The sequence below is a fragment of the Nerophis ophidion genome, linkage group LG08 (assembly GCF_033978795.1).
Source record: "Nerophis ophidion isolate RoL-2023_Sa linkage group LG08, RoL_Noph_v1.0, whole genome shotgun sequence".
Classification (NCBI taxonomy): Eukaryota; Metazoa; Chordata; class Actinopteri; order Syngnathiformes; family Syngnathidae; genus Nerophis; species Nerophis ophidion.
The window spans coordinates 50300830-50328619 of NC_084618.1; the positions used below are offsets into that span (position 1 = coordinate 50300830).

A 27790-nucleotide genomic window follows, 5' to 3' on the forward strand; every position below is an offset into this window, starting at 1 on the left:
AAACAGAAGTCATCGTCATGGACCCACTAGTTGCGGAAATGAGCTCTCTAATTGGCTAAACAGATTCAATAAGTGCACGGTGATGTTTTGGTGAATTTACGAAACTGAAAGATTACAAAAAGACATTATAAGTTAATAAAACTAACACAGACACTTGTAAACATGTGAGCATATTTGCTAATGCTAATGACACTGGCTTGATTACATTACGATAGCACGTTCAAATATGCATGAAAGCACTCCTACAGACATCAAACATGAGATGGTTTCGTAAGTATGAATTGTTGTAGTTGTATTGTAAAACTTGCAAACGTTTCTCAGAGTAATGAATGAAGAATCCTTTTGAGCAGAACCGTTATCGATGAATAATACACAAAATCGGATATACTTCCGGTTCAAGGAAACAGGAAGTTCATTTTCAACCCGCAGCACCTGCAGTAAGCGTACTCGTCCAAAAAATGGCACCATAGCACAAACAAAAACACACCTTTTCAGTGTCTCTGTCTGTGTTGAAAACCATTTGTCAAATACAAAACGATACGGCCGTTGGCGAAGAAAAATCAGTGAATTAGCCGCACCGTTTTATAAGCCGCAGGTTTCAAAGCAAAGGAAAAAAGTAGCTGCTTATAGTACAAAAGATGCAGTAATGATTTTGTCTGAGAAATAAGTACATTTAATTTGACTTGAGAGGGCGACAATATAACAAGTAAATACAGGGCTACTGATACCAATATTTTTGACTTTAAATGTTTTGATCATTTAATAATTTTGTGAAATTGTCTTTGGTTAACTGATTATGATTATGAGAACACAAGAACCCTATTCAAGCAAAAATAATACAATAATCTAAAACATTGTAATCGTATATAACTTAAAAGGATAATTTGCTTATTACGTAGGCTACTACGACACACAATTGTTCGAGAAAAAGTCTCGATAAACAAAGTTAAATTAAAAAAAGCAACAACGTGACAAAAATATCGATATTAAGAATGTATACATGTGGTAATGATGGTATGCTTTGGTTTGCCCGTCCTCAGGATAAGATCGGTTGGCGACAGCAAAGTACACATCTGCTGGTTTTCTCCACCGAGTCCGCTTTCCACTACGAGGCCGATGGCGCCAACGTGCTTTCGGGCATCCTGCCACGCAACGATGAGTTGTGCCACCTGGATGACAAAGGCAGATACACAAAGGATATCACGCAAGATTACCCCTCCATACCTACCTTGGTCCGTGTGCTCGGCAAAAATAACATCATTCCCGTATTCGCCGTCACCAACAACTGCTTTACGTACTACAAGGTTGGTGGTTATTTTGGCGACCAATGCGGTATGTAACAAAGCAAGTTTTGTAGGAAATAATCTACTGTGTGCACTTCTTTGTTAAGAAACTTCAAGAGTACTTCCCCATTGCTGAGGTGGGCCTGCTGCAGGAGGACTCATCCAACATCCTTCAAGTCATGGAGATTGCCTTCAATGTAAACAAAACATTTTTTGGAATGTCTCAAGTCAATCTGCTGTGAACTTAACAAGTCACTGTTTGTGTATTCTTTTAGAATATCCGTTCCAAGATGAGAATTCGTGCAGAAGACAGGCCCAAAGCCTTTGAGGCTCAGTTCTTGTCCACCAGTGGAAATGTTGCGGAAGAAGGAGACTTCGATTTCAAGCCTGGTGCAGTAGTAAGTGACTGAGCGAGCAACCTAACAGCCATTAGTAATACCATACACATACAATATAGAGCTGTTCAACTGGCGGGCCAGGGACCAAATTTGGCCCGAGAATGACACGTACCAGTTCAGTTTAAAACTTGGGAGACAAACATTTTGGAGCAAATTCCTAAAAACACCAGAGTGCTCCTTTTGTATGGAGAAACTCAAACCACTGAAAACAGGTTGACAGAATCCTGCATTGAGATTTTAACCTTGCTAACAAACAGAGCACTGGGGTCCAAACTTGTGATTTGCATAACTGAGGCGTTCCTCAAGGCGCCCCTTTAAGTTCTCTGCTTTTTTGGCAGTTACACATTTCTTTTTCTCAGTCATTTATGTTTATTCTGTTTCAAATTAATCTACTATAATATGTTTTTAAAAAAATGGTTAAAATCAAGTTTCAGACTCAACGTCAAACTCATCTCAATTGTGTAAAACACATTATTAGTAATAATCATTTCACTTGTTCACTAATTGTAAAAATGATCGCTGACTAGTGGACTATTAAAATTAATAATAGTTGCAGCTCTACCTACAGCTGATATAACCCACATTCGGTATCTCATCAAGTTTGATAAGGTGTCAAAAGGTGAAATTAGGTGAACGACTTATTGACGCTTTAAATAAGAAAATGAACTGCAAAAACTTCCTTAGCTTTTAATTGATCTTTTAGTCCGAGTATAACTTCTGAAATCAAATAACCTTTGCACTGTGTTCTCATTTATGGACGACTGTATATTTTTTAAAACATAACGCTATATGGATAATATCTGACTACTTTTTAATATTATTTGAAAATATAATACACTGGAATAACAGAAATGTGTAACAAGAATTATCATATTTTATATACTGTGTATATATATATATATATATATATCCATCCATTCTCTACCGCTTGTCCCTTTTGGGGTCGCAGGGGGTGCTGGAGCCTATCTCAGCTACATTCGAGCGGAAGGCAGGGTACACCCTGGACAAGTCGCCATTTTATCGCAGGGCCAACATATATATATGTATGTATATATATATATATAAATCCATCCGTCCATCCATCCATTTTATACCGCTTATTCCCTTTGGGGTCGTGGGGGGTGCAGGTGCCTATCGCAGCTACAATCGGGCGCAAGGCGGTGTACACCCTGGACAAGTCGCCATCTCATTGTAGGGCCTACCATCCATCCATTTCCTACCGCTTATTCCCTTTTGTGGTCGCAGGGGGCGCTGGCGCCTATCTGAGCTACAATCGGGCGGAAGGCGGAGTACACCCTGGACAAGTCGCCGATTCATTGTAGGGCCAATATATATATATATATATATATATATATATATATATATATATATATACCCTGCCTTCCGCCCGATTGTAGCTGAGATAGGCGCCAGCGCCCCCCGCGACCCCGAAAGGGAATAAGCGGTAGAAAATGGATGGATGGATATATATACATACATACATATATATATATATATATATATACACATATATATATATATATATATATACACATATATATATTTATATATATATATATATATATATATATATATATATATATATATATATATATATATATATATATATGCGTCAGAAAAAGCAATGGGTGTGAAAACTATGTTAGAAATAGTCGCACGATTGATTCGCTGCGGAGACCGGTGACAGGGAAAATTATGATCTTCAAGGTGGAAGGCAAATACCGTAAAAGCAGTTTTGATAAATGTCTTGTTGTACAGTACCACCAAAACTTTGTGATGGAGCTCTTAACTCAAAACGCTTGTATCTGAAATAAACGTCTCTTATTGAAAATAATTAAAATCAATTTAAATGGTGCTTTCTCCCCCTATTTGCTCCAAAACAGTACCATTTCACCATGTTACATGTTATGCCTTTTAGAAGAAGGAGGAATATTTTTAGATAATAAATATTGTATAAAAACAGTATAACACAATGTATTATAAACAACTATATTAGTTTTATGAAGTAATGTAATAATAATGTGCAGCATTTACCTTGGAAAGTGGACTTTTACGGTTTGTCCTTCCAGCGGCCTCTTAGTCGAACACACCATCAGCATATTTTTTCCACTGTTTAGATCGGGGTTCTCAAACTCAATTTACCTGGGGGCCGCTGGAGAGGCTAGAGCGCATCAGTCATTCCACAAGAAAAGCTTTGTTGAATAAATTCCAGTCTTCTCAAACGTCTTTGTTTTTATTTTTTTTTTAACACAATATAAGATGAAAAAGTAAAAATAAAAATAAAAAATAAGTAAATAAATCAGTCATAAATGACAACAAATATTTTTTAAATGACATCATATTGAAATACATGTAGTGTTCATGGTGTGAGGCAATGCAGTACAACACAAATAGCGGGATGCTAAAAAAAAAAAAAAAAGAACTAAAATGTTTGCCTGCAACTTTTTAAAGCAAAACAATTAGCCGAGGGGCAGCTCTTACCTCAAAACACTCTTAAGTTGAGGTCTCACTGTATTTAATACATGTCTATTGTATTTTTATCATTAGTTTATTTAAATCTCCACACTATTTTTTGTTGACTTATGTTTTCTAGGGCAAATTCAAAATGCTTCTCAAAGCCCAGCGACTGATCGACGATTCTCCAGTCTGCAACATGGATCGCGACGAAAAAGAGGGCATTATGAGAGTCAAACCTTCCACCTTCAGCTCTGCCGTGAATGTTAAAGCTAGTGTGCTGTGTCCGACGTGTGACTGTGAGAAGGTAAAAGAAGATAATAGATATTTCTATGGTTCAGAAAGTGAAACTTTCTTGTTTCTTTGTCCTCTAGTCTGCCATCCCAAAGGCACCCAGATGCCATGGCAACGGTGACCTTGTGTGTGGGAAGTGTCAGTGCTTTGACGGCTGGTGAGATTCACTTTAAGTGCTTACGAATGGTAAAGATGTTTACGGGAACTGCAATAATTTCAAAATTATTTTTGCTTTGTTCTTTACGACAGGCTGAGTACATTCTGTAACTGCTCAGCAAGTGCTTCAGCTCTTGACACCAATCAGTGTATTGGTCCAGGTTCGACGGAACCTTGTTCCGGCCGTGGGGATTGCCTGGAGTGTGGAACCTGCGTGTGTTACAACCCTGACCAGTTTGAAGGGCCCTACTGCCAGTATGACAGAACCCAATGTCAGAGATTTGGTGGCTTTCTCTGCAATGGTACGTCTTTGCCTATCATAATTGAAATCATAATTGCCGACCTGCCCTGTACGCAGAACACGAGCTGTGTGTAGGGTTTCGCGATCCGTGGGGGTTTTGCATAAGTAAGTGCATGTATATAATAAAATATAACAATTAAAAATTATCATTTTTCTGATTAATGACATGAATTAACACTGTATTTGCAACTGCCCTAATTTATTTTGGTTTTAATGATGTCAGAATTTTTATTTTACACTGGAAGTTTTATTATTGAAGACTTGAATTTGTTTTAGTACAAAACATGCATCAAATTAAATTCAACTTTGATTGAAAACTAAAACAATTGTTTCACGTAAATAAGACAGTGTGAAAAGGTTTTTTTAATGGAGATGGGGGTGCTTCAAATAAAATTCTGCTCAATGCCAAAATTTAACCTGTTAGCTGATTTGTATTAGCCTTATTGTCATTTTAGTAAAGACATACAATAAAAAATACTACTGCAGCTCTGTTAGATATGATATAAAATGGTGCAATGTCTGCAGAATGACAATGTGGCAGCACAAATCATCTTTTTATTGGCGTCCACTCTACAAATTCGCACTGTATATTTTACAGCAAGACACACTCCACACTTTAAACTATCCCACTCTGACATTGTGCAAGCAGAGTGGTGCATGAAGAGAGTATAGCCAGCTCGGTTTCAGCCAATCTCCTCAATGATCGGTCAAAATGCGCTCACGTGACCACAGGGCGCCATGATTGCTACAACTTTAAGCTGATACTATGTGTCTGCGGCGCTTCCTCGATAGTTTTTCAACATGTAAAAATGCGAGGATTGTGGCAAGCTTTTACATCGCCCAAGACACTTTTACAAAGTGTCACTTTTACAAAGTGTCTTGGGCCAGGAAAACACTGGACACGTCTGTGTTTTGTTCATGACAGAACACACGGAAGCAAATACAAATAATAACAGAAGAAATTAACAAATTAAAAAGATGGTTTGACAAAAACAGACTATCCTTGAATCTCAGTAAAACTAAAATATGCTATTTGGTAACAGCAGAAGAGAAAGTCAAACACAAATACGAATAGACGGGAGGAGACACTGAAAGAATAAAAGAAACCACATTTTGCGTGTAATAATAGATGATAGTGGATCAATAAAGTGTTTCTAAGTCTAAGAGCACAGTGATTACAAACATTACATTGGAGGCAGCCACCACAGTTGACATACTTTACACAAAAGTCAACATTTCTCCATGATTGTTGGTCCAAAGCTCATAAAGATTTTGGCAAAAAGAGGTTAGGCAGTTATTATTTTAGTCGTTTTCTGTATATCGTTTACGTTTTTGCTCTGTCGGGTGCTGTTGGTCACTAAACGCTGCATGAATGTAACAGCACAGTACATCAAATACGGACGCAAAATTATACTTTGACGAAATAAAAGTATGTTTTATTGTAAGTTTATGAGCTGGAGTATGTTTAGAACTATATATACAAATATTATTTTGGTTGATTTCATCAGGTTAACTAAAGTCAGAACGACTGCAATTGTACGCTTCCTGACACAGCCGCACATGTCATTGGTAGCAATAATGGCGCTTCTTGTTTTGTTGGCCATATTCTCTTTCTACACCACTCTGATAGCAAGCAATTGTCACCTGAATTACTGCTCAGAAACCACAAGCAATACTCCCATCGCTACAATATCCTATGAAAATAAAAAGCACTATTCATTTTCGCCCATTCTAATGTTTATGGCCATAGTTAAATGTGCAAGCAAATGTTAGTTTGGAGTTTTGTTTATGTCGACGTCAGCCAGTCTGAGATGGCCTTAAACTTTGCAAGAACATTTTCTGGATCTCACATCACAGTTTTAATGATTCTTTCTCCAATTCAATCAGACCGGGGTTCCTGCATTATGGGGCGCTGTGTATGTTCTGATGGCTGGGAGGGAAACGCCTGTGAATGTCCCAGGAGCAACCAGACTTGCCTGGACAGTAAGGGGGTCAGTATATATATATATATATATATATATTTTTTTGTCTATTTCAGGGGTGTCCAAAGTGCGGCGTGCAGCTGATTTTTTAATGGCCCACAGCACATTCTAAAAATATTTTTTTAAAAACTTAAAAAAGTGGAATAAGAGAGCAAATAGGTTAAATGTAACGGGAAAAAGTTACAATGTCACAATTCTAGATAATCTTACTTATCTCACCATATGAAATATAACTTACTTCACTAATTATTATTGATGTATTTTTATGTTTTGTTAATTGAAGTAAACAAAAGTTTTAGCAACTGCTATGTAAAGGAAAAGAGGTAGGGTTCAATAAGCTCTGCTTCTTCCTACTCCTTTTTTGAACATGTTAATTAGAAAAACTGGAAATTGTGATGTATCGTGTTGTATGCATGTATCTTTGAAATAAACTCAAACTCAACTCAACTTAACTCAATGTTGACTCTGATACCACAAAGTTTTTTTTCATTCTCTTTCTTTTGGGATTGCTCAAAAAATGATAAATCAATGTTATGAATTATTGACCTAGTCAAAGCTCCAAATGATTCACATCAAATATTCCACTTTAAAATATATTTAGAGGAAAATATTGCATATCTTGTGTATTTGCCGTATAAAAAATGAACAGAAAACAAAACCTATGAAAAATAAAAAACTCGTAATGGACGGATAGAGTTGAAGTTTCTGTACTGACTTAAGTGACTTCACACTTTTACGAGTGGGACCTTTTGGGTCCCTAAGAATGTAATAAATTTGCTTAAAAACTGTCATTGCTGACGAAAAAATAATGTACTAAAATCAATGTTGCTCTGAATCAAATATTCCACTTTGAAAAATTTATAGGGGGGAAATATTGCGTATTTTGTGTTTTTGCCATGAAAAAAAATGTTTTTTGACAAAAGGGCAAAAATATATATATTTTTTACTTTATAGGGACAGAAATAGACCTGAAGTTGATCTATACATTTACTGTAAGCATTGAATAAATATGCAATGATATTAATATATGATTTTAAAATTTGTTATAACTAAAACACTTTTGTGTCCCCGGCACCTAACTTGAGAGGAACCATAAAGATAAAAAAAATCAATACATTCATTTGGTTTTGATAATGAAAAATACCAAAATGACACCCGCATGCTTTAATTTTTCAGGGTGCGGTCCTCAGTGGAAAAAGTGTGGACACCCCTGGTCTATTTGATTTCATGCATTGTTTCACCTTCCATTACATCTTACTGTTGTTACTTATTTCAGGGCGTGTGCAATGGACGCGGTAAATGTTTATGTGGCCGCTGCCAATGTACAACTTCTGGTCTTGAAATGACTTCCACGTGTGAGCCAAATTTCCAGGTGTGTAAATCCATCCATCCGTCCATTTTCTACCGCTTGTCCCTTTTGAGGTCGCAGGGGTTGCTGGAGCCTATCTCAGCTGCATGTGAAATTAGTCAATATGGCTTTATTCTTATCCATTTAACTGTGTGTATCTAGTAAGACAGACTATTATGCCTTTTTTTTTAACTTATCGTCATTGAACATAAATTAACAGAAAAAGCTCTCAGGATGTTCAATGTATATTATTAATAACATTTGTGACAGCATAATCATCCTAAAGATAATAAAAATAACAAGTGACTAATCATGTGTTTGTGTGTGTGTTGTACCCAGGCTCAGCTAGGAGTGTGTGAGGCCACACGAAGTTGTGTCCAGTGTCAAGCTTGGAAGACAGGAGCGAAGAAGGACAAAGAGGAGTGTGACAAGTGTCCTTTCAGAGTCATCATGGTAGATGAACTGAAAGAAGGTGCTAAAAATTTGAATACATTTATAGTTCTTATTTCTTTTAAAGTATGCAATCCCATCATGAACCCAGCGATACGCGTGTTTTTTCAGGAGAAAGGGTGCTCGAAAAGTGTACTTTCCGCGACGAGGATGACGACTGCACGTACCACTACACTGTTGAAAACCCCAAAATTCCGACAGCTAAAGACTTGGAGGTCCAGGTTCTCAAGAAGAAAGGTGATCTCAATATTCTTTGTACTCTCACAACAGCTTTTTTTGATTGATTGATTAAAACTTGTATTAGTAGATTGCACAGTCGAGTACATATTCCGTACAATTGACCTCTAAATGGTAACACCCGAATACGTTTTTCAACTTGTTTAAGTCAGGGTCCGCGTAAATCAACTTCAGTTCTTTTTTTTTTTTTTTTTTATTGAAGCTTTGTTGGTTGATTATGAAATGTACGATTCCATCCATCCATCCATCGTCTTCCGCTTATCCGAGGTCGGGTCGCGGGGGCAACAGCCTAAGCAGGGAAACCCAGACTTCCCTCTCCCCAGCCACTTCGTCTAGCTCTTCCCGGGGGATCCCGAAGCGTTCCCAGGCCAGCCGGGAGACATAGTCTTCCCAACGTGTCCTGGGTCTTCCCCGTGGCCTCCTACCGGTTGGACGTGCCCTAGACACCTCCCTAGGGAGGCGTTCGGGTGGCATCCTGACCAGATGCCCGAACCACCTCATCTGGCTCGTCTCGATGTGAAGGAGCAGCGGCTTTACTTTGAGTTCCTCCCGGATGGCAGAGCTTCTCACCCTATCTCTTAGGGAGAGCCCCGCCACACGGCGGAGGAAACTCATTTCGGCCGCTTGTACCCGTGATCTTATCCTTTCGGTCATGACCCAAAGCTCATGACCATAGGTGAGGATGGGAACGTAGATCGACCGGTAAATTGAGAGCTTTGCCTTCCGGCTCAGCTCCTTCTTCACCACAACGGATCGGTACAACGTCCGCATTACTGAAGACGCCGGACCGATACGCCTGTCGATCTCACGATCCACTCTTCCCTCACTCATGAACAAGACTCCTAGGTACTTGAACTCCTCCACTTGGGGCAGGGTCTCCTCCCCAACCCGGAGATGGCACTCCACCCTTTTCCGGGCGAGAACCATGGACTCGGACTTGGAGGTGCTGATTCTCATTCCGGTCGCTTCACACTTGGCTGCGAACCGATCCAGCGAGAGCTGAAGATCCCGGTCAGATGAAGCCATCAGGACCACATCATCTGCAAAAAGCAGAGACCTAATCCTGCGGTTACCAAACCGGAACCCCTCAACGCCTTGACTGCGCCTAGAAATTCTGTCCATAAAAGTTATGAAGAGAATCGGTGACAAAGGACAGTCTTGGCGGAGTCCAACCCTCACTGGAAATGTGTTCGACTTACTGCCGGCAATGCGGACCAAGCTCTGGCACTGATCGTACAGGGAACGGACCGCCACAATAAGACAGTCCGATACCCCATACTCTCTGAGCACTCCCCACAGGACTTCCCGAGGGACACGGTCGAATGCCTTCTCCAAGTCCACAAAGCACATGTAGACTGGTTGGGCAAACTCCCATGCACCCTCAAGAACCCTGCCGAGAGTATAGAGCTGGTCCACAGTTCCACGACCAGGACGAAAACCACACTGTTCCTCCTGAATCCGAGGTTCGACTATCCGACGTAACCTCCTCTCCAGTACACCTGAATAAACCTTACCGGGAAGGCTGAGGAGTGTGATCCCACGATAGTTGGAACACACCCTCCGGTCCCCCTTCTTAAAGAGAGGAACCACCTCCCCGGTCTGCCAATCCAGAGGTACCGCCCCCGATGTCCACGCGATGCTGCAAAGTCTTGTCAACCAAGACAGCCCCACAGCATCCAGAGCCTTAAGGAACTCCGGGCGGATCTCGTCCACCCCTGGGGCCTTGCCACCGAGGAGCTTTTTAACTACCTCAGCGACCTCAGCCCCAGAAATAGGAGAGTCCACCACAGATTCCCCAGGTACTACTTCCTCATAGGAAGACGTGTTGGTGGGATTGAGGAGGTCTTCGAAGTATTCCTTCCATCTATCCACAACATCCGCAGTCGAGGTCAGCAGAACACCATCCGCACCATACACGGTGTTGATAGTGCACTGCTTCCCCTTCCTGAGGCGGCGGACGGTGGTCCAGAATCGCTTCGAAGCCGTCCGGAAGTCGTTTTCCATGGCTTCCCCGAACTCTTCCCATGTCCGAGTTTTTGCCTCCGCGACCGCTGAAGTTGCACACCGCTTGGCCTGTCGGTACCTGTCCACTGCCTCCGGAGTCCTATGAGCCAAAAGGACCCGATAGGACTCCTTCTTCAGCTTGACGGCATCCCTCACCGCTGGTGTCCACCAAGGGGTTTTAAGATTGCCGCCCCGACAGGCACCAACTACCTTGCGGCCACAGCTCCGATCTGCCGCCTCGACAATAGAGGTGCGGAACATGGTCCACTCGGACTCAATGTCCAGCACCTCCCTCGTGACATGTTCAAAGTTCTTCCGGAGGTGGGAATTGAAACTTTGTCTGACAGGAGACTCTGCCAGACGTTCCCAGCAGACCCTCACAATGCGTTTGGGCCTCCCAGGCATCCTCCCCCACCATCGCAGCCAACTCACCACCAGGTGGTGATCGGTAGAAAGCTCCGCCCCTCTCTTCACCCGAGTGTCCAAAACATGAGGCCGCAAATCCGATGACACAACTACAAAGTCGATCATGGAACTGTGGCCTAGGGTGTCCTGGTGCCAAGTGCACATATGGACACCCTTATGTTTGAACATGGTGTTTGTTATGGACAAACTGTGACGAGCACAAAAGTCCAATAACAAAACACCACTCGGGTTCAGATCCGGGCGGCCATTCTTCCCAATCACGCCTCTCCAGGTTTCACTGTCGTTGCCAACGTGAGCGTTGAAGTCTCCCAGTAGGACAAGGGAATCACCCGGGGGAGCACTTTCCAGTACTCCCTCGAGTGTTCCCAAAAAGGGTGGGTACTCTGAACTGCTGTTTGGTGCATAAGCACAAACAACAGTCAGGACCCGTCCCCCCACCCGAAGGCGGAGGGAGGCTACCCTTTCGTCCACCGGGTTGAACTCCAACGTACAGGCTTTGAGCCGGGGGGAAACAAGAATTGCCACCCCAGCCCGTCGCCTCTCACTGCCGGCAACGCCAGAGTGGAAGAGGGTCCAATCCCTCTCGAGAGAAGTGGTTCCAGAGCCCTTGCTGTGCGTCGAAGTGAGTCCGACTATATCCAGCCGGACTTTCTCGACTTTGCGCACTAGCTCAGGCTCTTTCCCCCCCAGTGACGTGACGTTCCACGTCCCAAGAGCTAGCTTCTGTAGCCGAGGATCGGACCGCCAAGTGCCCTGCCTTCGGCTGTCGCCCAGCTCACAATGCACCCGACCTCTATGGCCCCTGCTATGGGTGGTGAGCCCATTGGAGGGGTGACCCACGTTGCCTCTTCGGGCTGTGCCCGGCCGGGCCCCATGGGAACAGGCCCGGCCACCAGGCGCTCGCCATCGTGCCCCACCTCCGGGCCTGGCTCCAGAGGGGGCCCCCGGTGACCCGCGTCCGGGCGAGGGAAATCTGGGTCCATGATTTTTCTTCTTCATAAAGGTCTTCGAGCTGCTCTTTGTCTGATCCCTCACCTAGAACCTGTTTGCCTTGGGAGACCCTACCAGGGGGCTTTATGCCCCCGGACAACATAGCTCCTAGGATCATTGGGACACGCAAACTCCTCTACCACGATAAGGTTGCAGCTCAGAGAGGAGCAATGTACGATTCTTGTTGCTTTTTTTAAAAGACATTTCGAGTGATGGGGAAATAATCACTGAACTCCTGCATATGACAAATCAGTATGCTTTATTGTGTTACTGCATTTTTAAAAATGAAAAATGTTTTTACAAAAATGGACACTCCTGAGGTCTGCAAATAGTGATCGGTTAATTGGCTTAGAAAAAAGTTTCATTTGATGTTCTGATGTTTTGATTAATCACTAACTAATAATAAGTGATCAAACTATGTCCGCTTAGGAACTTTAAATACGTAGTTTCCACATGGCTACTGCAACAGAACACACATGAGAGTGGTGGTGTGGGGCCCGTAAACTGTGTGTTGTCTTAATAAAAACATGTTTAACCTTTGTTTACCTAGGAAAAATTCCCATTGAGATTAAAAACCTCTTTTTCAAGGGAGTCCTGGTCAAGACGCAGCAAAGTTACACATAAAATTACATCCACATTACACATAAAAATGACAGGATGGGCATCAAGTAAAACAGTTACAGATAACTGAGGCTGCTTTCAGTTTAGATGTATTTATTTATGTGTGCGTTATTAATGCACAATTGTTAAAAGTGTAATTTCAATGTTGATGTGCATTAATTGGAAAAAAAAAGAATGATGGTAATGGCAAGCTGAAAAATGTTTGTTTATTTCGAGTAATCTCCTTAAATCTACGCATTGACGTTATGAAATCTCTTTTATGTTTTATCATGTTACTCGATTAGTCAAACAAACTAATCCAGGGGTGATCAAAGTTTAGTCCGCTGTACATTCTAAAAATACTTTTCCAATTTATATCTACTGTTGTAAAAAGTAGATTTGAAATGTGCATATCTTTTTGCAGCTAGCTTGGGGTCCCTTATTTAGCAGCAGGCCTCTCTGTAGGCTTTGAAAACATTGTTGTAACAATGCTGGAAATTCATGTGGCATATAAGATTCCCGGCATTTTTGCAGAACATTTAGCGCAAATAGCGCGCAAAATATTTTCCTTTGAAACAGTGAAGAAGTCCCAAAGGATCGACAACATTTTTGTTTAGTTTGAGCTTAAGAGGAAGTATAAAAGGAGCACATGATTTGCTCACTCTCACCCACCTGCAACTCAAAATCTATATTGTATTGACTTTGACAATTAAATAAATCCAAAACGGCCTCCGCATCCTTTGATTTTACAGTGTGCGACGCTCAGTGGAAAAAAATCTTGCACACCCCCGAACTAATCGATTGATTGCAAAAATAATCAATAACTGCAGCCTTAGTCCGAAGACATTATAGTAATTGTATGTAGGAGTTAATGTACATTTTGCTTATATATATATATACATACATATATATATATATATATATATATATATATATATATGTATATATATATATGTATATATACACACACACATATATAACAATAATAAAAAATATGTATTTTACATTTTTGCACTGCAGTGACGTGCGGTGAGGTTCATGGCTGGTGAGGCGCTGACTTCATCACACTCAGATTTATAAACATATGATAGAGTATCTTATTCACCATTTCATTGGCAGCAGTTAACCGGTTATGTTTAAAAGCTCAAGGGTTGGAATTGGGGGTTAAACCACCAAAAATGATTCCCTGCCGCTGCTGCTTACTGCTCCCCTCACCTCCCAGGGGGTGAACAAGTGGATGGGTCAAATGCAGAGGACAAAATTCACCACACCTAGTGTGTGTGTGACAATCATTGGTACTTTAACTTAATGTAGCAGGTACTTTAGCTAGTATAGTATAGTATAAATAAATTACACTTATTATTATCATTATTAGCGATAATACTGCTAACATTAACAATATTAAATAATCACATGTATGTAGAAAATAACAAACACGACAGTACACAGTGTTGTCACTATGACAGGTGTAACCGCGCTCCAGCGGCCGTGTTCATTCATTGTCTTTACTGTAGCATAAAAAATGCAGATGGCCTTAAAACGCCACAATACTCAGTCAACATATTTATGTACCCAAAATAAAGACTCGACCTAAATATAAATTCAATTGGATCAGAAACTTTGGAGGAAACCGCCAATAGAAAATACATGGGTACGGCTAGTAGCTACTATTAGCAAACAAATTCATGATTGCCCAGCACAAGAAATACGTTACACACATACAGTTGTTGACAAAATACACTGTACATTACATTATATACCTCAGCTAACTAAACTATAGAAATGTATAATATAATTAATATAGCAATACCGTCTCACTGCACAGCAGCCAGCAGTTAGCCGAGTCATTGCGCAATCCACGGGGAGGCTCAACTGGCTGTGACTCACCGCAAGTCTCTACTCAGTATTTGAATGGCAAATGTGAAAATTCAGCGATTTTGAATAAAAATAATCTAAAACTGGGGAAGTTAAATGGAAAATAACTTTATAGTATAATCACTGGATACATATAACAATTGAATTTTATTTTTTTCTTTATACATTTTTTTTCTTTCCATGATGGCACATGAGGCCCCGCCTCACCTGCCTCCCCTGACTGCACGTCACTGTTGCATTGATAATAATAGTCAAAGTTTTAAGCTCTTTAGTTTGGTGTTTCTGAACCCATTGTTGGGCCACGAGCGCCCCTTACACCACCTAGAGGGCTGCTAAAAAATAGCTGTTTCTTAGCTGTGGTCCGTATGGGCCGCAGAGGTAGTCAGTTGTAGCACACTTTTACACCACTTGTGGCATTAATGACAATATCAAACAAACAGAAGTCTGGAGCTAAAGTCATAGTGAAGTTTCTTAAGGGCAAAATTTATCTTGAAAGTGGTGAAGCTTTATTTTCATTTGCACTTAAATTTTATTGACAGTTTATTATTATTATTATTATTATTTATCAATAATTTAGTTAGAATGTATTCATTTTAGTGCTGCATAATTACTGATGGAAAAATGCCATCAGTTTTTATGAGTCCCTTGTTTTGTATGATATTTGATTACTATTTATTTTGTAATCAGCCTGACCTAAGCCTTAATAATAATGGTCTTTGTGATGAAAGCGTGCTTTCGTATCACTTAATAAGGTTTATCCTGTTATATTGTAAGTGTTAGATATAATTATTGAATACGTCAAAAATCACAAGTAAGATTACAAATTCAGTGTTAATATTTGAGTGGGCCCTACTGTCGAAAAAGTTAAGAATGAATAAACTCGAGCTTCTCGAAAGAAATGGGTATTTTTATTACCTATTCAAGACACTCGAGACACCAAAATAACTACAGTGTAATTAATAATAGATTCAGATGATATAAAGTGAGCTTTACTTCATAAAAAACAGCTTTTTTTTCATTATGCACTGATAATAAAATCTGATTACAGATGCCAATTTTTTTTTAAGCCTCAGCGTGTGTGTAATTGTTGTGTTACTGACCTTTCTACTTTGTCTTTAGATTGTCCCGCTGCCAGCCTCCTTTGGCTGCTCCCTCTCCTCCTGTTCCTTTTGCTACTGCTGGCACTTTTGCTGCTCTGCTGCTGGAAATATTGCGCCTGCTGCAAAAGCTGCTGCCAGGTATGTAAAAGCTTAAAGGCTGTGATAGATGAATCGATCACAGGTTATTTTAGACCCCTTCGTTACTCCTAAATCTTTAAAGCGCACCCTCAGTGTTCAAACAAGTTTGCCTTATATGGTAGCCAATGAATAAATGTCATACTAAAATCACTTGAGGGTTTTTTTCCCACATATTTAAAAAAAATATGATGCTAGTGGGGGTCACCGAGTAGCTGAATTCTACAACAATAATTGTGTTTGTAATTTGTACTAACAATTATTTCCTATTGTCTCTCCAAAGAACTGTCTTGCCCTGCTACCATGCTGTAATAAAGGTATGTTGCAAAGGAATGACTTCAAACATTTCCCCATTTGGCTTGGTGAGGTTATCAATGATACATCTCGGTCTCCTCCCCAGGTCGTATGGTCGGATTCAAGGAGGATGAGTATCTTCTCCGCCAATCGCTACTCACTTCTGACCACCTGGACACGCCGATGGTGAGGACGGGCCCACTCAAAGGCACTGATGTGGTTCGCTGGAAGGTTACCGATAATGTCCACCGAAGTCCCAACCACCCTCAGGTTCTCGTCAAGCCCAACCCCAAAGAAATTAGTAAGTGCCTATATGCTTTAAAAGCAAATCTTAAAGGTGTCACATTGGGATTTTTTGTCTTCTATTTTTAAACACTTAAATTTAGTCTACATAACATGTAATGATGGTTCTTTGGTCCAACATTGATTTTGTGGTGAAAACCTATCTTTCAGCCCCTTTTTGGCTGCCTTCATAAACTGTTAGTTTTGAGAGGTGAAGTTGTTTGAGGCAAATGAAGCGCACTTTACCACGCCCTCTCACGCTGCTTTTGTTGTTTTGCCAAGACCGTATGAGATAATAGACACCAGTGATCGCCACCAGTCATCTAGTTTTTACTTGACTTTCACCACAACACAAAATCCCAGATGATATAGCGAGACCAGCGGCTCACTGTGTTTGTTGTCGGCTCAAGGAGGAGACGATGCGAGCGCAGGAGGAGGAAAGCCTGGCTGCCAAACTGGTACGATACCTTGGCTAAAGTTAACCTCTACCGAATCTTAATCTCTACAATACTAAATTTTGGACGTGTACATGTGTATATTGACAATAAAAGGCTTTTCTATTCTAAATCTGTCAGGACTTGGTCAAAAACAGGACTCAGATGCAGAGAGGAGAACAATCGGACAGGCTTTTATTTTGAAATGTTTCTTTTTCCCCTCCTGAGTCAGGGCAATACAACAACGGCTATACACTTTAACAACTGGGTGAAAAGGTTTCACAAAAAGTGAACAAGCAGAAAATCACTTCGAAAGGAAGTAACAAAAATATCAATCTGTAACTATACTAGCGAGGAATATAACTATGAAATTTAAACAACAAAATATATATATATAACAATCTACAAGATTAATATAGGTTGCCTCTCTCTCTTCCCTTTCATCTTCCGGTATTCCTTTTTTTTTTTCATTTATTTTTTTTTTTTTTTCATTATCTTTCTAGCTATCATTATGTATACATATTGTTGCATTTGAACAACTGTATTGTTGATAATAGAGGCAAACTATTGGTTTTGTTCATGATCAATTGCGCTTTTTCTATTGGTATTTGTATTGCTCCAGTTTTAGAGTAAAAGTGCTCATTGTCATTACTATATTATTATTTATTTCGCTAACCGCTTATTTGCTATCACTTTTACGATCATATTTGTACATATTGTATGTGCTGGTGTTGTTCTATTGTTGTTGTTGTTATTTTTGTATTTGCTGTTGTTTTTGTCCCTCTGTCTAATCCCCCTCATATCCCCACAATTTCCTCCTCTGTCTTCCTTTTTTTTTCTCTTTCTATCCCCTCCTGCTCCGGCCCGGCTGCACCAAATGATAATAGAAATACATTTAATAAAGTCAAATTCAAATAAGGCAACAAGAGAAGTATCCTACACTTCTCTTTTGTAAAGTAAATCTGAACAGCCAATACGGGCATCTACATCAACTATATGATTTGCCTGAGAAACTGGACAGGACGAAAAAAAAAAAAATGCTCTAGTTCCGGTTTGGTGGCCGCGGGATTAGGTCTCTGCTTTTTGCAGGTTATGTGGTCCTGATGGCTTCATCTGGCCGGTATCTTCAGCTCTCACTGGATCGGTTCGCAGCCGAGTGTGAAGCGACCGGAATGAGAATCAGCACCTCCAAGTCCGAGTCCATGGTTCTCGCCCGGAAAAGGGTGGAATGCAATCTCCGGGTTGGGGAGGAGACCCTGCCCCAAGTGGAGGAGTTCAAGTACCTAGGAGTCTTGTTCACGAGTGGGGGAAGAGTGGATCGTAAGATCGACAGGCGGATCGGTGTGGCGTCTTCAGTAATGCGGACGTTGTACTGGTCCGTTGTGGTGAAGAAGGAGCTGAGCCAGAAGGCAAAGCTCTCAATTTACCGGTCGATCTACGTTCCCATCCTCACCTATGGTCATGAGCTTTGAGTCATGACCGAAAGGACAAGATCACGGGTACAAGCGGCCGAAATGAGTTTCCTCCGCCAGGTGGCGGGGCTCTCCCTTAAAGATAGGGTGAGAAGCTCTGCTATACGGGGGGAGCTCAAAGTAAAGCCGCTGCTCCTCCACATCGAGAGGAGCCAGATGAGGTGGCTTGGGCATCTGGTCAGGATACCACCCGAACGCCTCCCTAGGGAGGTGTTTAGGGCACGTCCAACCGGTAGGAGGCCACAGGGAAGACCCAGGACACGTTGGGAAGACTATGTCTCCCGGCTGGCCTGGGAACGCCTCGGGATCCCCCGTTAAGAGCTAGACGAAGTGGCTGGGGAGAGGGAAGTCTGGGCTTCCCTGCTTAAGCTGCTGCCCCCGCGACCCGACCTGGGATAAGCGGAAGAAGATGGATGGATGGAAAATATGCTCTAAAAGGAGGAAAAAACAACGGGCTATGAAGCTTCTACTCTGTTTCTGGTCTAGAGAAATAATTAACAAAAGGTCACTCAAATATGAGGGAAAAAAGAGACTGTAAAAGTAAACTGAACTTACCACTTCGACTTGAAAACTTTACAAACAAAAAATTACTCTGCTTAAGAGGAGAAAAATAAAACTCAAAATACCAACTTGGAAATTCAGGATCTGGATAACTTAGAACAAAATCAGACAATGCTTGGCCATGAAGCTGGAGATGCACGAGATAACGAGACATTCTAGCACAGAACAAAGGGAGGCGTGGGCTTTTAAGACCAATGGGGGTAATGGGGAACAGGTGGAAACAATCAGGGATCAGGGATGACGTCGGACTGATGACGAAAAGAAGGGCAAGTGGCCTGAAGCAAGAGGAGAGTTACGTTTCTAACTAAAACATAAAATTCACTAGACAAAAAAAAAAAAACAGACAAGACATCCCTCACCGTGATGTGACAATATCATGTTAGTACTTTTACTGCACTACTGCTTTGACCACTTGTAAACTATTTATGTATTTATTTACTTATTTGAATTAGGACAATGCATATTCATCAACATAGAGCAACAATGTAAATATGCCGGAGTTAGCACAATAGCTCATTTTCATCCGTTGTCCTAAGGCAGGTCAATACAGTAAACATTTAACAGGTCATGACACAAAATAAATTACACATTACAAGCAAACCATAAGCACAGACCATGGACAAAAAAAACTAAACAAAAAACATTTGAATAATGTAATTGTGCGTGCATGTTTGATTAGTTTTCAAGCACTGTTTCAGTGCAGTTTTTCAATGTTAAATAGGTGTCACAGTTTCTCACATGGGCTGGCACCCTGTTCCATGGCTGTATGCCTCTGATGGACTCCACCATTTGGCCATATTTAGTCCTGCGCCTTTGTACGTCGCAGTCCCCTCTGGTCACTGCTCTGGCGTTTACTTGACTGCTATTATTTTTATTAATAAAATCTATCAAGGGAAGGGCAGCAAGTTTATTTAGATAGAGGCTCAAGCCTCTAACTATGCAGTTAGCTTTGCTACGAGCTACGTCGGTAACGTAATAACGGAGTATATTACTAACTGTTCCTTTGCCAAACATACTAGGCACTAATCCAACTACAAGTAGTTTTTAAGAAAATCCGTGGGTTCCTTCCGGGTACTCTGGCTTCCTCCCACCTCCAAAGACATGCACCTGGGGATAGGTTGATTGGCAACACTAAATGGGTGTGAATATTGTCTATCTGTGTTGGCCCTGTGATGAGATGGCGACTTGTCCAGGGTGTACTCCGCCTTCCACCCGAATGCGGCTGAGATAGGCTCCAGCGCCTCCCGCGAACCCGAAAGGGCAAGCGGTAGAAAATGAATGGATGGGCATTCTTTATTTTTCTGGAGGAAGGTGACGCTATTGTCTTACAGTAGAAGGATAAGATAGCTGAACAACAAATCATTCGCGTATCATCTATACATTTTTAACGTACCATTTGCTATGAATAGTAGTCACTGAGACCAAAAAATTTGTTTTTTAAGTTTTTTAGTCCACCCTGAGTGCGGCTTGAGGGATTTTCCTTGAGCCTGTGTTTAGTCTGCAACCGGACATGACAAGTCTGCAACTAGACGTATCATGACGTGCAACAAAGGCATCGAAATATGGCACCATTTGATTTTACGTTAAAGGATACCAGGGAGAACCGACAGAATTCAGTCGGTGCCTATAAAAGTACTAAGTTCAGTATCCATCCCTTGCTGTAGGTTTAATCGACAATGTCCACTCAGGGAATGAATGATAATTTTGCTTTGTGTTTGGGGTGATGTCTTTGGGTCTGAGTTAAAGCTGGTGTCCATGGATTTAGTCGGTTCGAAATTGTAGTTGTAAAAGTGGGCATTTATAATGTTACCCAAATTCTCGGCCTGTAGCCATAACTTTCTTCTATACAGGTGGAAGGCAAAATGTATAATTTTGCATGAACTTTTCCAAACTAGCTTAACTCTCATCGGTGGCCGGTAGTGTTAATATGCGGGTCACGGCATGTAGATTGAGCGTTGGTTGCGGTTTTCGGATATTTTTAAAGAGGGTTTTATAGGCGGAATAGATGACTTCTGGCTACGTGGATTGTTAACCGCCTTGTACGAGCATTTTTTTTGTACTATTTAGAATACACATAAATACGAAAGACGTGTGTTCTTATCTCACATAAGGATTGTGATTGAATGGCAACATCCCAAAAAATAGTGCAATCCCCCTTCAAGAATGGTTTGGGGACAGCGTGGCAGAGTTGGGAGAGTGGCAGTGCCAGCAACCTGAGGGTTCCTGTTTTGATCCCCAGCTTCTACCAACCTAGTCACGTCCGTTGTGTCCTTGAGCAAGACACTTCACCCTTGCTCCTTACGGGTCGTGGTTAGGGCCTTGCCTAGCAACTCCCGCCATCAGTGTGTGAATGGGTGAATCTGGAAGTAGTGTCAAAGCGCTTTGAGTAACTTAACGGTATTAAAGCGCTATACAGGTATAACCCATTTATCATTTAACAGTCAAATCAAGAGATTCTAATCATGCTTTTCTCCGTCACAGTTCAGCATCCAGTCTCCCTGCGGCTTAACAGGAGGTTTTCGGAAAACTTGTCTCGTCCTGACTCCAGAGATGCTGAACAACTTCGTAAAGAAGTAGTAGACAACGTGAGACGGCATATTCTTTTTTCCATTCTGTCATTTGACAGTCTCACTGAGGTCTACGTTTGGTTTTCATTCAGCTTAATGAGGTCTACAAGCAAATTCCTGGGGCCCAGAAAATCCAAAAGACCTCATTTGGGTAAGAGGCATTACTGCTAAGCACATGCACATTCATGAAGCCATGTGTCTATAACCAACCACCTGTATATACTTTCATTACAGAACACAGAAAAATGCTGGGAAAAGGTAATGTTCGTTTTAATACACATCCTTATGAAGTGGCATGAGAAACTGTACATGTGATGATTTGTATATATGATGTTTTTGTGGTTTGGACCAGTAACTCAAACTCATGACCCTCCGGTGTCCAACAGGCAAGACTACACCATCATGGACACCATCCTATCTGCTCCTCGCAGCAGCTACCCTGATATTGTTAGGCTCACTGAAAAAAATGTCCAGTCTGGACGCTTCCAGGACCTCAAAGTGTTGCCTGGCTACTACACAGTAGCCACAGACAGAGGTTTGTATTTAGATTTCCATAACATACTCTATCTATAGCCACGTTATGATTATAGCCTACAGTAACAGCTCCTACTTTAATAATAATTGTGAAACAGCCTGCATGCTTTTGATCAATTCCAAAACATTATAATGCAGACAGGGTGTTTTTTGTTTTTTGTTTTGTTGTCCATATTGGTGTGTGGTGTTGATAGTGTAACATTTATAAATTGTAATATTGTTTACACAGTCAGGGAATAAGTGGACAGAAAGGATTACGGCCAATAGTAGTTCTACATTGTCAATGATTTGTGTTTGTGGTTACTTTGTCTTCACAGAGGCTGCAGGAGCTATCGAGTTCCAAGAAGGTGTGGATTCAGTGGATGTTCATGTGCCACTCTTTGTGAAGGACGAGGACGATGACAAGAAGCAGCTGCTGGTTGAGGCGACGGACGTACCACTGGGCATTGCCAAAATTGGGAAACGCTTGGTGAACATCACCATCATCAAAGAGCGTGGTGAGAAAGCAGTTGAAACCAGAGAAGTGACACATTAAAAAATTGTGATGTGCGGATCGATACTGAAATACCGTTACAGCTAAATCTTTATGCTCCAATATTGATCCTCATATCAGGATATCTATACTTTTGATACTTAAGCTATTTAAGATTTGTATATAATTATTAGGAACACAGTGTAAAGTAATAAAATAATTGAGATCTCGTCTAAATGAAAAGTGATTGGTGGGGAAAAAAATATGTTTATAATATACAGTATATATGACAGACTAATTTCATAGGCAAAAAAGCCTAGATTTATTCAGGTAAAATTTCCTAAATAATTAATAGATTTCATTCAATTATGCATAGCAATTGCAATAAAACAGCCATTGCAAACTATTTAGTTAAGAACATTTCTGGCTATAAAAATGATTCACTGAGTATTTGAAAAAACAACAGTATTTATCCTTTTATCAAAGGCTATTTGGAGACACGACATACAGAGTAGAATGTAAACGAGATAATGCACTCAGTGCAGAATAACGCCATCATTTGTTTCTGCCTCTGATCTTATATTATTTGAAGAGGATTCCCCAAGAATAGCTATGTTTGAAATACACTACTTTTTAAATTTTACCAGACACATTAGGTATATTTGCCCAAAGTATCGGATAGGTATCGCCGATACTAGCCTGAATTTTACTCTGTATCAGATCAGAGTAAGTGAAGTGAAGTGAAGAGAATTTTATTTATATAGCGCTTTTTCTCTAGTGACTCAAACTGCTTTACATAGTGAACCCCAATATCTACGTTACATTTAAACCAGTGTGGGTGGCACTGGGAGCAGGTGGGTAAAGTGTCTTGCCCAAGGACACAACGGCAGTAACTAGGATGGCGGAAGCGGGGATCGAACCTGCAACCCTCAAGTTGCTGGCACGGCCACTCTACCAACCGAGCTATACCGCGTGTTGTTAAGTTATATATTGATTGTAAGGCTGCAGTTATTGAATATTTTAGTAATTAAGTAATTTTTTGATTAGTCTCTCTGATCAATCAAGTAATCGGAAAAAACGCCTTTTATAACCTCGATACGTATTTTGAAATAAACAATTTTTATTGCCTAACCCTTTATTTTTTACCCCCTTCATTAACATGAAATGTCATTTTTAACGAGTGCATTAATCAACATTTTTTAAAGAATAATCAGTTGTAGGGCGACAGCTATTGATTCTTTTAGTAATCAAGTAATCTACTGATTAGTTTTTCCGATTAATTGAGTAATCAGATAAAATACCTTTTATAACCTCAATACGTGGTTGGAAATAAACAAAGACTATTCCGCTTGGCAAAACCTTCATTATTGTTTCTAACAAACGTACACCAGCATCGTTGAAATTGCATGTTTAACATGTGTGCACTGTATTCTTAAAAACTATAATAATACAAATATCCGCTATTCACAGCCACACATCACGGTCCACACACACACACACACACACACACACACACACACACACACACACACACACACACGCACACACACATAGACTATGTCTTTGACTTAAAAGTTCTAGGCACTCTGTGAGGTCTGGATTTTATCTATTTTTATTAATTGCATCAGAATATAAATAAAAATGTATTTTCTAATCAATTGATTGCACTAACTGATTTCTTGTATGTCCTCTCCAAAGCCACCAGTGTGTTCTCCTTCCTCCAGCCAGCATATACCTACAGCAGACAAGATGGTGTGGCCGACATCCCTATTAGTAGGGAGATCATAGAGGATGGACGCACGCAAGTCTCCTACCGTAGTCGAGATAACACAGCTAAGGATAAAAAGGTGACTCCTATTTGCTTTGTCCTTCGGCTTTGTCCTTCCTCCTAACACTTATTATGGTTTCAAATATTCGAACAATGCACGCAGATACCACTCGGTGAAAACATAAAACTCCTGTATGTTTTTCAGGACTATGTGTCTGTGGATGGAGACCTCACCTATGGTCCTGGTGAGACCCAGAAGGTAGTTCCTGTTCGTCTGCTGGAGCTGGGCGAGAAAGATGCCCTTTTGGATGACAAACAGACTAAACAGTTCATCATGGACCTCAGTAACCCACGTCAGGGAGCCAAGCTTGGACGCTATCCCAGAACTACTGTCACAATCGCCGACCTACCAGGTAAGAAAAGGAAGCCTTGTATTTTTTTATTGTACTTCTTAATTTAAATGTTATTTGTGTTCAAATTTGTACTTGTATTTTTTGTTATACATATAATTTATTGCTTTATCTAATTATCTATATTTTAATTTCACATTTGTATTTAAATATTCTTATCTAAATGTATTTTTTTACATTTTCATATACACATATTTCATAATTTCATCTAATTATTTATATTTATTATTATTTATATAATTTAGATTTACACTTAAATTGTAATGTTTTAATTGTTATTATTTAATTTTTTTTCGGTATACTGTATTTCCTTGAATTGCCGCAGGGCATATAGTATGCGCCTGCCTTGAATTACTGCCGGGTCAAACTCGCTTCGAAAAATAATTAGCGCATGCTTAATATTACTGCCTGGTCAAACTCGTGATGTCCCCTGTCATCATTTTGAAAATGGAGGAGGCTTATTTCAATACCGGTAATTTGAAATCGCATAAAGGGAAGAAGATTAAGAGCTATTCAGTAGGATTTAAGGTGCAAGCTTACATCACACTTAAATTTTACTGCAGGCCTTTGTTAAGTGCCGGAGTGAGAAGAGGTTTTAAAATAATGAGCGCATGCTTACTTTTACCGTATGCCTTTGATAAGCGCTGGAGTAAGAGGAGGTTTTAAATTAATTAGCGCCCAGGCGGCAATTGAATGAAAAACATTATATTGTTTTTACATTACTCACTTTCCTATCCTTATTCCTTATTTTCCCTTGTCTTCTTGCTATAAATCAGAGCCCAGTGTGATGATGTTCAAGAGAGGCACCCAGAACTTCACTACGTCTGACCCAACCTACACTATCCCTGTGGTCCGCACTCGCAACCCAGACAGCCTTGCCACAGTTAAATGGCGCACCAAGAAAGCCCAACGCTTTGAACTATCCGGCCCACTGAAGTTCAGTCCCGGAGAAACAGAGAAGAACATAGTAATCGACCCAAGAGCTCACCCTGCTCCGGTTCAACAAGAGACCTTCCAGTTGGAGCTGTTTGACCCAAGTAGTAATGGCAGTATTGGAGAGAGGAAGACCACAATTGTCAACGTCGTAGAAGGAGGTACGGTCCAGCTGGAATTGGTCTTGTTTTACAGTTCAAATGTGTATGAACGGTTCTTTACTTCCTGCAGGTCCAAAGTCTCCTGAGATGTCCAAGACGCAACAATCAGGCTTTTCAAATCCAATCAATACCTTGCCCGGTGGCCGCCTTCATGCTCCATCAAACCCAAGGGCCAAAGCAATTGGACCAAGAAGCATCCGTCTTAACTGGGACCCACCACCTGGTAACCCCATGGGGTACAAGGTGCAACAAAATGAACACAAGTCAAGCTTTAACCCTTAATTTGAATGTTTTTGTCTGAAATGTGTTGGTTTTCATATTTTAGGTGAAATATTGGATCTACGGTGACCCAGAGAAAAATGCCCAGGTTATTGATGTAAAGACTCCTCAAGCGGATCTGACCAACCTGTATCCCTACTGTGACTATGAGATGCGAGTGTCTGCCTACAATGCAATGGGGGATGGCAATGACACAGACATTGTTACCTGTCAGACTCTGGAAGATGGTAACAAATGTTCACTCAACTCTTTGGGATTTAGGGGTGTTATTGTAGCGTCTGTGGGCTAATTTGTGTCGTCCTGCAGTGCCGGGGGAACCGGGTCGTCTGGCCTTCAATGTAATCAGCCCAACCGTCACGCAGCTCAGTTGGGCTGAGCCTGCAGAGACAAATGGTAACATCACGGCTTACGAGGTCATCTACACCCCCATCGATGATGAGCAAAGTAAGAGAACTACCTTAAGAAACATGCACTGCGAGTACATTTTATGGATTAAAGCCTTCGGGCTGAGGTATTTTTTGGGGCCAAATTCTACAGTTTATTGCAGGCGTGTCAAACTTGTTTCAGCTTCATTGAGAGCCACATCCCAGTTATAGCTGCCATCAGAGGGACGCTTGTAATAGTGAATAATATATGAATTTGCCTATGCATATGGTTAGAATATATTTTTTATGTAAAGTAAAAAAACCTGGCTACTTTGTCACCAAAACTGTACTGTAAAATATGCAGTGTTTCCTTTTTACAACACATTGTAATAAATTGAAAACCAGTACGGGGAAAAAAATTCATCTTATTCGCCAGATTTTTACTGTAAAATGTACAGTGTTTTTTACAACATGGACAAACAGTAGCACTGTTTTTGAATTCTGGCAACTGAACAGCCAAGATTTTTTTTTTACCTCCCCAAAAAATGTTGTACTGTTTTTCCATTTACAGTGATACACTGTAAAAACAACAAGTGTAGATTTTACGGTAAAAAACTGGCAGCTCAGTTTTATTTTAAAAAAGCAGTGTGAGTCTTTTCAATTTACAGTAATATAGTGCAAAAGTCACCTCAAGTGTTACAATAAAATACAATTTTACAGAATTAATTTTAATCTGAAATCATAAGTAAAGCAGATATTTAAGTATTTATTTTTATTTTGACTAAAAAATGTTTGGAAAGTATGATAATATAATATTTGTTGCAATGTTGGATACAATTAAAGTTTAAAAGGTATGCAATTTCATGCCATACATATGTGAAAATGGAAAAAAAAATACTTGTGTTAAGAAAATACATAACTTACTATATTAACACATATTATTACCACGCGGGCTTCATGGTGGCAGAGGGGTTAGTGCGTCTGCCTCACAATACGAAGGTCCTGAGTAGTCTGGGGTTCAATCCCGGCCTCGGGATCTTTCTGTGTGGAGTTTGCATGTTCTCCCCGTGAATGCGTGGGTTCCCTCCGGGTACTCCGGCTTCCTCCCACTTCCAAAGACATGCACTTGGGGTTAGGTTGATTGGCAACGTTAAATTGGTCCTAGTGTGTGAATGTCAGTGTGAATGTTGTCTGTCCATCTGTGTTGGCCCTGTGATGAGGTGGC

The 27790-nt window shown here is 40.6% G+C and overlaps 1 protein-coding gene across 2 annotated transcripts in view; it reads left to right on the top strand.

Annotated features, from left to right (window-relative positions):
• itgb4 (integrin, beta 4) overlaps window positions 1-27790 on the top strand; it is a 68922-nt gene that overhangs the window by 16804 nt on the left and 24328 nt on the right. For both annotated transcript variants that reach the window (XM_061908799.1, XM_061908800.1), the window contains exons 8-31: window positions 1041-1304; window positions 1391-1480; window positions 1559-1681; window positions 4275-4442; window positions 4510-4586; window positions 4679-4887; window positions 6774-6877; window positions 8145-8240; window positions 8556-8688; window positions 8778-8903; window positions 15918-16036; window positions 16317-16350; window positions 16434-16628; window positions 21558-21661; window positions 21736-21794; window positions 21878-21901; window positions 22030-22178; window positions 22495-22674; window positions 24348-24496; window positions 24623-24830; window positions 25604-25921; window positions 25992-26164; window positions 26247-26427; window positions 26507-26644. In XM_061908799.1, the coding sequence (XP_061764783.1) occupies window positions 1041-1304; window positions 1391-1480; window positions 1559-1681; window positions 4275-4442; window positions 4510-4586; window positions 4679-4887; window positions 6774-6877; window positions 8145-8240; window positions 8556-8688; window positions 8778-8903; window positions 15918-16036; window positions 16317-16350; window positions 16434-16628; window positions 21558-21661; window positions 21736-21794; window positions 21878-21901; window positions 22030-22178; window positions 22495-22674; window positions 24348-24496; window positions 24623-24830; window positions 25604-25921; window positions 25992-26164; window positions 26247-26427; window positions 26507-26644 (3421 nt within the window). The remainder of the gene's footprint in view (window positions 1-1040; window positions 1305-1390; window positions 1481-1558; window positions 1682-4274; window positions 4443-4509; window positions 4587-4678; window positions 4888-6773; window positions 6878-8144; window positions 8241-8555; window positions 8689-8777; window positions 8904-15917; window positions 16037-16316; window positions 16351-16433; window positions 16629-21557; window positions 21662-21735; window positions 21795-21877; window positions 21902-22029; window positions 22179-22494; window positions 22675-24347; window positions 24497-24622; window positions 24831-25603; window positions 25922-25991; window positions 26165-26246; window positions 26428-26506; window positions 26645-27790) is intronic.